The following is a 13,037-nucleotide window of genomic DNA, read 5'->3' on the forward strand; positions in this document are numbered from 1 at the left end:
AGGCTCAGTAATTGTGGCTCACGGGCCCAGCTGCTCCGCGGCATGTGGGATCCCCCCAGACCAGGGCTCGAACCCGTGTCCCCTGCACTGGCAGGCAGATTCTCAACCACTGCGCCACCAGGGAAGCCCTTAATTCACCAATTTAATGTTAGAGTAAATATTCCAAAATTCATCAAGGAATATTAGGCTGTCAGAGTATCCCTAAATCGTTTGTTTGAAACCACGATATCAGCTGAGGAACAGCATAACCAGGCTTGGACTTAGACTGAGTTGTAGGGAAAATTAAAAGCGATTAAATATAAGGGCACTCAATAAGTGTTGTTGACTCGGGGATTAAATAGGGTACGGCCCAGACTTTGCCCACCAGCTGATCTTACTACCTCGTAGGCACATTCCTCCTTTCTCTTAACTGCTTCCTATTGGCTGATTCCCTTCCCCTCTTATCTGATCGTCCCCCCGCCCATTTTAATTCCTGAACAAAGGGGTCCTACCAAAACCCAACGCCTGCCTGAGTCCGGAGCAAGCTCGGGTCCTGCTCCCCTATGGCTTTTCCCCCCTTTCCGCCCACTTCCGGGTTTCCCTCCCTGCTGCTGTCTCCCCTCTTCCTTTCGGTCCGGAGCCCGCCCCTCCACCCGTCACGTGACCGCATGGCGTGCTCCGCCTCCTGCCCCCGGTTCACGTGATCGCGCCCGGTAGAAAACGCCCGACCACAGACGCCGGCCTTCACAGTGCAGTCTTTTTTTCCCAGCTGCTCGTGGCTTTCTCGCTCTCTAGCCTTCTGCACGTCTTTCCCCTCCGCCCGGGGTCCCCCCCGGAGCCCTGTCCGCCATGCGGCTCCTGCCTCTGGCCCTGGGTGTGCCCCAGCGGGGCAGCCCTCGCCATCTGCCCTACTGCAGCTCAGCGCCGCTGCTGCTGCTGCTGCTGGGAGGCTGCCTGGGGGTCTCCGGGGCGGCGGCGGGCTCTCGGAGGCCCAATGTGGTGCTGCTTCTCGCCGACGACCAGGACGAAGTGCTCGGCGGCATGGTAACTCTTCTTTCTGTTTCTGCCCCGCCCCTCCATCTCCCGGGCTGACTCCCTGGTTTCTGGCCCTCGTTCCGCATTTCTAACTAGCTGCCTCGACCCTGGGTAGGTTTGCTTTTGCCGCGCCAGGCCCTTTGCGCAGGCTTATGGAGCTGCGGGACTCTATTTCCTCTTTCCCCCGAGTCTCTCCTGGGTCCACACAGAGCTTCTAGTCTGGACCTTACTGCTGAGGAGTTTGCTTCATGTCTCAAGACAAACATGCGGACGCCTGTTGGGATGGGATGAACCAATGAGGAGCAGGTGCTGGCTAAGAGCACGCCAGCCTTGATTGTTTGTCTTTCAGGTTAGAGGACAAATCCAGCCCCTCTTTGAGGAGCCTAGGCCACTTCTGCATTTGACCCTGTGTGCAGTGTCTGTGCCTGATATTTATAAAATAAGTGCTGATACGAACTATTCTGGTAGGTAGGTTGTAGAACTCTTCAGGGTGTGCTTTGCCTCACAAGAATCAAGAAAATTCAATTAGCCTAATTGGACACCTGGCTGTTGCATTAGATACTGTCAGCGTTCCGTTTTATATCAGATGGGTGGTGGGTGGTGTTATGAGACTTAATTCTTTCCCAGAGTGAATTTTGCTTCTGGATCTTAGAATTCTCGAATTTGTGACCTTCAAGAACATCTACCCAACCCTCAACTCTCGGAGGCCTAGAAAGTGGCTTGCCCCAGGCTCATGAGTAGTTGTGGCAGTCCAGACAAAATCCTGACTAGGGCTCTCATCCTGGATATGGGGCATTACTCCTACCTTTTTAAAAACAAGTACTTGATTGCTTTCTTCCTTTCAGTTCCCTTTTTGCTTTCAGCTAAATGCTATGAAAGCACTTTTGGCACGAGGTTCCTAACTTTTACTGTGTGGGAACACCCTAGCTGAGTGTCTTTCAAACTGCTGATTTCAACCCATAAGTGAGTTGTGAAATCAGTTTAGTGAGTTACTTCCCTGTGGAATAGAGTAGAATAGAAAATGTCTGTGTGATACATGAGGTCAAGGTAAGCATATCCATATATAGATATGTCTTAGTTGTGCATTAAAATGTATTTCTTCCTCAGGGCTGTGTTCAATGGTGTGAGAGTCTTTTCTAAATGATATTTAAGATGCTTGCGTTTTGACTCCCTGCTGGTTCCTGCCACATGTACCTCATTGCCTTTTAGTTTCTACCCAGCCCCACTGACAATGAAGAGTGTTGACTTAATGGCCCTCCTGGATTTTACTTTGTTTTTTCCACCATTCCAACTGCTACACTTATCCTCCACACAAAACTCCTTTTAACAGATTTTTGTGTGTGCTTTTGAAGTGTTTTGTCCAGAAAAAGCGAGCCATCTCTATCAAAACTTAATAATGATTTAGTGACTTAATTAAAAGACCCAGGGCTTCCCTGGTGGTGCAGTGGTTGGGAGTCCGCCTGCCGATGCAGGGGACTCGGGTTCGTGCCCTAGTCCGGGAAGATCCCACATGCCGCGGAGCGGCTGGGCCCGTGAGCCATGGCCACTGAGCCTGCGCGTCCGGAGCCTGTGTTCCGCAACGGGAGAGGCCACAACAGTGAGAGGCCCGCGTACCGCAAAAAAAAAAAAAAAAAAAAAAAGAGACCCAGCTTTCACGGCTCTGTTGAAAACAAAATCCATCACTTAAATAAAATATAAGGTGTTCAGAATTCAGTTTCTTCAGTTCTCGTAGACCACCAGTGTGGTCTGTGTATATTTGAGGTTTCTTCCCTTTAGCCTGTTAATCCTATTTGCTCCTTTAAACCAGTAGTAGATTCTTTTATACGAATGTTTGTGCTGGAGAGAAGAGCCAAAATTAAGTGGAGGGAAAAAGTCAAATTTAATCCTCCCTGTTCTCTGGAGAATTCTGTCATCTCCTGTAACCTTTTACAGAATACTCTAAACACCACTAATTGTGAAACAGGACTTGAAGGGGAAGAACTAAGAAATAACAGCATTTGAGAACCTACTTGGAGCTAGTCAGGGTGTGAAGTGTCTTATACAGTCCTTCAATTATCACAGGAATCCCCTGCTGTAGGTATTGTCCTTATCTTAAAAAATGAGAAACTAAAACTTAGAAGGGGTTAAGTAACTTGGCCAAGGTTCATGTAGCTATAATAAGGGGCAAAGCCCGGTGTCTTACAGTGTAAGAGCCCTGAGATTATATGCTTTTTCTCCTATTCTAGAATACTATGGTAATACTGATTTACCAGATGTCATTCCACATACCCACATCAGCATAGTCACACCATAGATCAGAGATTTCTTCAGGGGACATGGAACTCCTTAATTTTTTTTTTTTACATCTTTATTGGAGTATAATTGCTTTGCAATGGTGTGTTAGTTTCTGCTTCATAACAAAGTGAATCAGTTATACATATACATATGTTCCCATATCTCTTCCCTCTTGCGTCTCCCTCCCTCCCACCCTCCCTATCCCACCCCTCCAGGCGGTCACAAAGCACCGAGCTGATCTCCCTGTGCTATGCAGCTGCTTCCCACTAGCTATCTACCTTATGTTTGGTAGTGTATATATGTCCATGCCTCTCTCTCGCTTTGTCACAGCTTACCCTTCCTGCTCCCCATATCCTCAAATCCATTCTCTAGTAGGTCTGTGTCTTTATTCCTGTCTTACCCCTAGGTTCTTCATGACATTGTTTTTTTCTTATATTCCATATACATGTGTTAGCATACGGTATTTGTCTTTCTCTTTCTGACTTACTTCACTCTGTATGACAGACTCTAGGTCTATCCACCGCATTACAAATAGCTCAATTTCGTTTCTTTTTATGACTGAGTAATATTCCATTGTATATATGTGCCACATCTTCTTTATCCATTCATCCGATGATGGACACTTAGGTTGTTTCCATCTCCGGGCTATTGTAAATAGAGCTGCAATGAACATTTTGGTACATGACTCTTTTTGAATTTTGGTCTTCTCAGGGTATATGCCCAGTAGTGGGATTGCTCGGTCATATGGTAGTTCTATTTGTAGTTTTCTAAGGAACCTCCATACTGTTCTCCACAGTGGCGGAACTCCTTAATTTACACATAATACTTCGTGAGTATTATTTTCATTTTTATGGAGAGAGTGAGGTCTCTGACCCAAAACAAGATCATGAATTGCTGCCATAGTTGGCAAATAAACAAGTATCAGTCCCCAGACTAACTCCGTCAAAGGATTATAGCACTTGTATGATTGTGGTCTGATGTGGAATCTTGCGATCATCTTTGAAGTAGTCTTTTATGTGGTAGCATCATCTTTAACAGTTCATTGTATTTGTTGTAGCTTTCATCTGTGGGACTCCATTTTTAGGGGTTTTTTTTTTTTTTTTTGCGGTACGCGGGCCTCTCACTGTTGTGGCCTCCTCTCCTGTTGCAGAGCACAGGCTCCGGACACGCAGGCTCAGCGGCCACGGCTCACGGGCCCAGCTGCTCCGTGGCATGTGGGATCTTCCCAGACCGGGGCACGAACCCGTGTCCCCTGCATCAGCAGGCGGACTCTCAACCACTGCGCCACCAGAGAAGCCCCCATTTCTAGTTTTTGCCCAGGGAACCGTTCATCCATTTCTTGATTTTACTTGAATGTTGTTATGGGGTGATGGACACACTGTTCTTCACTGAAGCACAGGTTAGTATTTTTAAAATCATTCTCTAGAAAAACTGACACTTGGTCAAAACCTCAAGGAAGTGAGGGAAGGAGATGTAGGGGAAGAATGAATACATCATGTCTTTGCTTAAGGCAAAGTGATCTTTCATTGTTAAAAGTTAGCCATAGAATTATCTGAATTGTCAAAACTTTATTTCAGAGCAGCTGTATATGGGGCCCAGGAAAGCAGATGACTCCTTAGGGGTTTTTTTTGCTTCAAATGAGTAAGGTAGCACATTAGTCATATGCAAGTGTAAGATTGTCTGTGTCTTAAAGAATGTAGTTTGGCCTTAACGTGACCAGCCACTATCTTTGCTTAGATCTTAAGGATCCACTTCATCATTCAGGTTAGCATGGACGCACACACGTTTTTTGGTACAGTGTGGTTTCCTGTTTGGGACTTGTCTGATTTAAGCACAGAGTATGGTTATCACTTGTACTACCATTAGCAGTGTAAAGGTTATGGTTATTAATATACATTTGTTACTTAAACTAAAATCTGAATTCCTATGCAGCCCTGCATCATCATCTGACTCCCGCCCACCTCTGTGACCTGGTCTTATTACCCCATTCTTCCCTTTACTTACTGCGCTGCTTCTAAAACGCTGGCCTTTGTTCTGCCCTCACATGTGTTGCTTTCCTTCTCTGGCAGCATGTTACTTGTTCACTCAACCCGAAAGCATCTTCTTCTGGGGCTTTGCCTGGCTGACTCATCGTGTGACTCAGTACTGAAGTTACATCCTGAAGGAGGCCTTTCTTGACCACCTGTTGAAAGTAGTTTTCCCCTTTGCTCTCATCACCTGCAAGCACAGGGTCCTGGTTTATAGTACTCTTCACTGCCTGAAATAATTGTTTGTTTACCTGTTGTTTGAGTACAAGGATCATGAGGGCAGGGACCTTCTATCTTTTGTCCACCATTGCCTTGATCAATGCCTGGCACACATTAAGTGTTTAGTAAATGTGTTATAATCACAAAATTTAGTCTTACTATAAATCAGATATTCTTTGGTAGCTTTGCATAAATACCAGACAATTTGACCATTGTTCCCTGTAATCAGCTCACATAGTCCTTTTCCTATTTATACTTGGCATTCCTGTTTCCCCTGCCTGTGTACTCACTGTAACTCAGATTCTTCATCAAACCAGTGTTTCATTAAGCCCAGTGTTTTTTGCTTGAGGATAGCACCCAGTGATGTTTTGTGGGAAATCATGGCTGGTGACATTCCTTCTGAAGGTTAGCAAAGACCTTATGTATCTCTAGCATCCCCTGGCAACCTATTGTGGATCTACTGAAAATCATCAAAGACCTTTTTTTTTTCTTTAAATTTATTTCTTTCATTGAGGTGAAATTGACATAAAACATTATGTTAGTTTCAGGTGTACAACATGGTGATATTTGTGTATATTGCAAAATGATCACAGCAATCAATATAGTGAACATTCATCATAATGTATAGTTACAGAATTTTTTTTCTTGTGATGAGAACTTTTAAGATCTACTCTCTTAGCCGCTCTCAAATGTGCGATACAATATTATTAGCTGTAGTTGCCATGCTGTGCATGACATCCCCATGACTTCTTTATTTTATAAGTTTTTACCTTTGGACACCCTTCACCCATTTCACTGCACCCACCCTCACCCCTCACTTCCTGTCTCTGAAAACCACTAGTCCGATCTCTGTATCTGAACTTGGGTTTTCTTGTTTTTTTTGATTCCACATACAAGTGAGGTTATACAGTATTTGTCTTTCTCTGACTTAATTCACTTAGCATAATGCCCTCAGAGTCTACCCATGTTATCAAAATGGCAATATTTCATTCTTTTTTATGACTGAGTAATATTCCATTGTATATATATACCACATCTTCTTTTCCATTCATCCATTGATGGACATTTAGGTTGTTTCCATTGTCTTGGCTATTGTAAATAATGCTGCAGTGAACATGGGGGTATATATATCTTCGAGTTACTGTTTTCATTTTCTTCAGATAAATACTCAGAAGTGGATTTGCTGGACCACATGGTAGTTCTATTGTTAAATTTTTGAGTAACCTCCACATGATTTTTCATACTGGCTGAACCAGCTTACATTCCCACCAACAGTTGCACAAGGGTTCCCTATTGTCTACATCCTTACCAACACTTTTTATCTCTTGTCTTTTTGATGATAGCCTTTCTAACAGGTGTGAGGTGCTATCTCATTGTGGTTTTGATCTGCATTTCCCTAACAATTATTGATGTTAAACATTTTTTCATTTACCTGTTGGCCATTTGTATGTCTTTTTTGGAAAAAGGTCTTTTCAGATCCTCTGTCCATTTTGTTTTGTTTTGTTTTAAGACTTACTTACTTACTTATTTATTTATGGCTGCGTCCAGTCTTAGTTGCAGCACACGGGACCTTCATTGAGGCATGAGGGATCTTTCGTTGCAGTGCACGGGCTTCTTTAGTTGTAGCGTTCGGGTTTTCTCTTCTGTATTTGTGGTGCACAGGCTCCAGGGCGCATGGGCTTTGTAGTTGTGGTGTGCGTGCTCTAGAGTGCCTGGGCTCTGTTGTTTGTGGCATGCAGGCTCTCTAGTTGAGGCACGTGAGCTCAGTAGTTGTGGTACGCAGGCTTAGTTGCCCCGTGGCATGTGGGATCTTAGCTCCCTGACCAGGGATCAAACCAGCGTCCCCTGCATTATAAGGCAGATTCTTTACCACTGGACCACCAGCGACGTCCCCTCTCCCCATTTTTTAATTGGCTGTTTTTTTGCTATTGTATGAGTTTTTTGTATATTTTGCATATTAACCCTTTATCAAATATAAGACTTGCACATATTTTCTCCCATTCAGTATAAGTTGCCTTTTCATTTTGTTAATGGTTTTCTTGGCTCTGCAGAAGCTTTTTATTTATTCTTTAATTGAGCTAGAGTTGATTTACAATGTTGTGTTTCAGGTGTACAGCAAAGTGATTTAGTCATAAATACATATATATTCTTTTTCAGATTCTTTTCCATTATAGGTTATTACAAGATAATTGAGTATAGTTCCTTGTGCTATACAGTAAATTCTTGTTTTTTAATCTGTTTTATATATACTCCCATACTCCTAATTTATCTCCTCACACACCCCCACTTTGCTAACCATAAGTTTGTTTTCTATGTCTGTGAGTCTGTTTCTGTTTTGTAAATGAGTTCATTTGTATTATTTTTTTAGATTCCACATAAAAGTGATACCATATAATATTATATGTCTTTCTCTGTCTGACTTAGTATGATAATCTTTAGGTCCATCCATGTTGCTGCAAATGACAAAATTCCATTCTTTTTTATAGCTGAGTAATATTCCACTGTATATATATGTATACCACATCTTCTTTATCTGTTCATCTGTTGATGGACATTTAGGTTGCTTCCATGTCTTGGCTATTGTAAATAGTGCTGCTGTGTACATTGGGGTGCGTGTATCTTTCCAAATTAGAGTTTTTGTCTTTTCCAGATACAGGCTGAGGAGTGAGATTCTGGACCATATCATAACTATACTTATAGTTTTTTAAGGAACCTCCATACTGTTTTCTGTAGTGGCTACACCAATTTACATTCTCACCAACAGTGTAGGAAGGTTCCCTTTTCTCCCCACCCTTTCCAGCATTTATTATTTGTAGGCTTTTTGACGATGGCCATTCTGACTGGTGTGAGGTAATACAGTAATACCACATTGTAGTTTCGATTTATATTTCTCTAATCATTAATGATGTTGAGCATGTTTTCATGTGCCTGCTGGCCATCTGTATGTCTTCTTTGGAAAAATGTCTATTTAGGTCTTCTGCCCATTTTTTGATTGGGTTCTTTGGGTTTTGTTTTGTTTTTGTTTTTTGATATTGACATACATAAGCTGTTTGTATATTTTGGAAATTAACCCCTTGTTGGTTGCAGCGTTTGCAAATATTTTCTCCCGGCCTGTTGTCTTTTTGTTTTGTTTATGGTTTCCTTTGCTGTACAAAGCTTATAAGTTTGATTAGGTCCCATTTGTTTATTTTTGCTTTTACTTCTTTTGCCTTGGGAGACTGAGCTAAGCAAATATTGCTACAATTTATGTCAGAGAATGTTTTGCCTGTGTTTTCTTCTAGGAGTTTTATGTTGTCATGTTTTATATTTAAGTCTTTAAGCCATTTTGAGTTTATTTTTGTATATGGTGTGAGAAAATTTTCTAATTTCATTCTTTTACATGAAGCTGTCCAGTTTTGGCAGCACCACTTAGTGAAGAGACTGTCTTTTTTCCATTGTATATTCTTGCCTCTTTTGTCGTAAATTAATTGACCATAAGTGTGTGGGTTTATTTCTGGGCTCTCTATTCTGTTCCATTGATCTACATGTTTGTTTTTGTGCCAGTACCACACTGCTTTTTTTTTTTTTTTGGCTGCATTGGGTCTTTGTTGCTGTGCACTGGCTTTCTCTAGTTGCATCTTGCAGTGGCTTCTCTTGTTGTGGAGCACAGGCTTGAGACACACAGGCTCAGTAGTTGTGGCTCTCAGGCTCTAGAGTAAAGGCTCCGTAGTTGTGGCACATGGGCTTAGTTGCTCCACAGCATGTGGGACCTTCCCGGACCAGGGATCGAACCTGTGTCCCATGCATTGGCAGGTGGATTCTTAACAACTGCACCACCAGGGAAGTCCCACCATATTGCTTTGATTACTGTAGCTTTTAGTATAGTCTGGAGTCAGGGAGCATGATACCTCCAGCTTTGTTCTTCTTTCTCAAGGTTATTCTAGCTATTCAGGGTGCCTTGTGTTTCCATACAAATTTTAAAATTATTTGTTCTAGTACTGTGAAAAATGCCATTGATATTTTGATAGGGATTGCATTGAATGTGCAGATTGCCTTCGGTAGTATGGTCAGTTTAACAATATTAATTCTTCCAATCCATGAACATGGTATATCTTGCCATCTATTTGTGTAATCTCCAATTTCTTTCATCAGTCCCTTATAATTTTCTGAGTACAGGTCTTTTACTTCATTAGGTAGGTTTATTTCTAGGTATTTTATTCTTTTTGATGTGATTGTAAATGGGATTGTTTCCTTAATTTCTCTTTCTGATAGTTCACGGTTACTGTATAGAAGCGCAACACTATATTAATTTTATTAACATTAACTGTATATCAACTTTGTATCAAGCAACACTACCAGATTCATTGATGAGCTCTAGTTTTTTGGTGGTGTCTTTAGGATTTTCTATGTATAGTAGTACATCATCTGCAGACAGTGATAGTTTTACTTCTTCCTTTGCAATTTGGATTCCTTTTCTCTTTCTTGTCTAATTGCTGTGGCTAGCATTTCCAATGCTACGTTGAATAAAAATGGCAAGAGTGGGCATCCTTGTCTTATTCCTGATTCTAGAGGAAAAACTTTCAATTTTTCACTGTTGAGTAGGATGTTAGCTGTGGACTTGTTATATTGGCCTTTATTATGTTGAGGCACATTCCCTCTATATCCACTTTGAGAGTTTTTATCATAAATGGATGTTGAATTTTGTCACATGAGTTTTCAAAATTCCTGAATAAGTTAGAATTCTCTAGCTAATGGATTACTTAGGTTTTCTATCATCTGTATAAAACAATGGGGATAACTTTTTTTTACAGTATTGAAAATGACCCTCTTATTAACATGGTTATGTATTTGGGTTATTAGTCTTTAAGAAGTTATTACACAACCAAATACACTTAAAACTGTGTTCAGTACGGTCTCAGCTTTCACAGGAACTTCAGAATCGTTATGAACTGACTCATAATACAACTGAAATAAGTTTCTTCACATCATCCTTTCTTGCTGTCTGGAATCTCGATAAAGATCGTTAGTATTTTTTATTGTTATTATTTATATCTAAGTGACCATACCTTTTCTCCTTGCTGTAGGATTTGAAACTAGTTGTTCTCTCTACTTGTCAGGATGTTAAGTTTTGAGCAAAAGATGAAAAGCAAGGATATAAACGAAATAATTTTCTGACTAGTCTTTTGCTTGACAAGGTTTTCTGTATATGTGTTTGCCACTTAGTTCAAGTTTTTGCCTGAGGTGGTGGTTGGTCTAGTGCAGAGGGCCATGAGCTTATAGTCAAAAAGCGTGCATCTGGGCTTCACCACCGAGCGCCTGATATTTGAGTTAGTGTCGGGGCTTTGTCTGGCTTTCAGAACCTAAGTGTTGTTTTATTTCTGTTTTAAAGGATGGAGGGCTCCTTTCATATCATTTTCCATATCCTGCTTCTAAAGATGAATTAATAGAGGTAGATCTGCCCCACCTGTTTGTAAGGCAGCTGGTGACAAATAAGAAGGGCACCAAAATTTCATTACATTGAAATCAACATTGCTAGAATAATGCCATCAGCTGTGAACTTTCCCTTCCTGCAAGCGTTACAACTCCCTGAACTTTTGCACAGGACATAACTGACTGTAACCAAACTTGTTTGATTCATCTCCAGAATCACATGGGACACTTGGCTGTTCCTTAGTGTCAGATAGAGCTGATCATTTGGGAATAAAAGGTTGAGAGTAAGATACAAAAAAACACGAATTTTGTTCTGTGTGTTTTAGTTTATTGGAAGAAGTTGTTCAACAGATAACTGTTTACTTTACAGACACCACTAAAGAAAACCAAGGCTCTCATTGGAGGGATGGGGATGACTTTCTCCAGTGCTGTAAGTTTTGAAGCTGATTTAATTTTGTTACACTTTAATTGTGTTTATGTTCTAAGAAGAAACACTTTCTTTTGGGTCATCTACTGTAATTTCTGTGGTTTTTTCCTAATTAAATGCCTGATCTGAGGGAAGGAGTCTATTTAATGTAATATAGATTTGTTTAGTTGAAATATTACTTCTTAAAAATTGAAGGTTAATTACAGGTATTTTGTAAGCCATTCTCATCTACAACTCAGAACTAGAGAAGTTTATTTAAAACTTCACTGTTTGAGGTTTGAAAATGGATTGTAGGAAACGGTTAACATTTGTACTGTGTAAATTTAGTTCCATGGTAAAAGCTTGCAGGCTACTCTGCAAAACCCAATTAACCCTGATAGCCAAACCTAACGAAGATAATAGCAGCAAAATGAAAGAAACCCAACAACAGCTGTGTGTACATGTGTGTGTACATATATGTAAATACAAATATATGTGTATATGTACACGTGTAAACATAAATACAAAGATCCAAAGTAAAATACTGACAAATCAAATTCAGGAACCATGCTCATAACCGAGTCAGTGGTAGCCCAGCTTAATATCGGGAAATCCACTGAACAGCAGCTAGTGTTGTCGTTAAGAGCAGACTCTGGAACCAGATCACCCTGTTTTGAATGTTGTCTCTGCCTCTCTCCTAGCTGTGCGACCTTGGGGAACTTATTAACCTTTTTGGCCTTTGGTTTCCCCATTTGTGTATAGGGATACTGAAACCTGTCTCGGAGGTTAAATGGATTGTTACATGTAAAGCAAGCATTTCTGTCAGTGCCTAGCTTAGAGTAAGCACCACTACGTAATGGTGGTTATTATACTGTTCACCAGCATATCAGTGGTTAAAAGGAGGAAAATCAGATACTCATCTCAGTGGATGCTTGAAAGTCCTCTGAAATGTTGGCATCCTTTCCTTGTAACTTATTAAACTGTTACATCTGTACTATGACAAATATTTCAAACAAATAGCACAACTTACGGTTAAGGTTAAAGTCTCAGAGCACTGCTGTTAGGGAAGAGACAAGGGCCCAATATCTCTCACTTAATGTTCTTCTGAACTGTCCAGTCATTGGCATAAGTCTTGTGGAATTCAGTACTTGTGGAATAAAAGTACTGGGAAAAGACAAAAATTGTTATTTCCACTTGTCTGGATTTTCTGCCTAGAAAACATAGAGTTGTTGGAAAACTTTTTAAATTAATAGAATTTAGTAAGGTAGAAATGAAAAAATAGAAGTAACTTTCTTCCATATGACTAGTTAGAAAAACACGGGGGAGAGAAGATCCCACTTATACAGCAGGAAAATATAGACTCTAGGAATAGCTGGTGGTGGCCAGTAATGGTTAAGACCTATAAATGTAGTTACAAAATTTTGTGAGTGATAAAGTATTGGGTTGGCCAAAAAGTTCATTACAGATGATGTTACGGAAAAACCCGAACGCACTTTTTGGCCAACCCAATACTTCATACATAGATATGCACATCATTTTGAGTGGAAAGACCCAAGATTATAAAATGCTTATTCTAATCAGAATCCCAGCAAGATTTTTTTTAGGCTGAATTAAGTGATTCAAAAGTTATCTGGAATAATAAGTAGGTTAGAATAATCAAGGTAAAATGTTTAAAGGAAGAGATTTCC

At 40.8% G+C, this 13,037-nt stretch overlaps 1 protein-coding gene across 3 annotated transcripts in view; it reads left to right on the top strand.

Annotated features, from left to right (window-relative positions):
• Nucleotides 1-666: 666 nt before the first annotated feature.
• GNS (glucosamine (N-acetyl)-6-sulfatase) overlaps nucleotides 667-13,037 on the top strand; it is a 77,484-nt gene continuing 65,113 nt past the window's right edge. Inside the window, exons 1-2 of one of the 3 annotated variants that reach the window (XM_032644303.1) lie at nucleotides 667-1,023; nucleotides 11,314-11,373. In XM_032644303.1, the coding sequence (XP_032500194.1) occupies nucleotides 829-1,023; nucleotides 11,314-11,373 (255 nt within the window). In that variant the 5' untranslated portion in view covers nucleotides 667-828. The remainder of the gene's footprint in view (nucleotides 1,024-11,313; nucleotides 11,374-13,037) is intronic. The other 2 variants (XM_032644301.1, XR_004351632.1) reach the window with 2 other exon arrangements.

Source organism: Phocoena sinus, chromosome 10 (genome assembly GCF_008692025.1).
Source record: "Phocoena sinus isolate mPhoSin1 chromosome 10, mPhoSin1.pri, whole genome shotgun sequence".
Taxonomy (NCBI): domain Eukaryota; kingdom Metazoa; phylum Chordata; class Mammalia; order Artiodactyla; family Phocoenidae; genus Phocoena; species Phocoena sinus.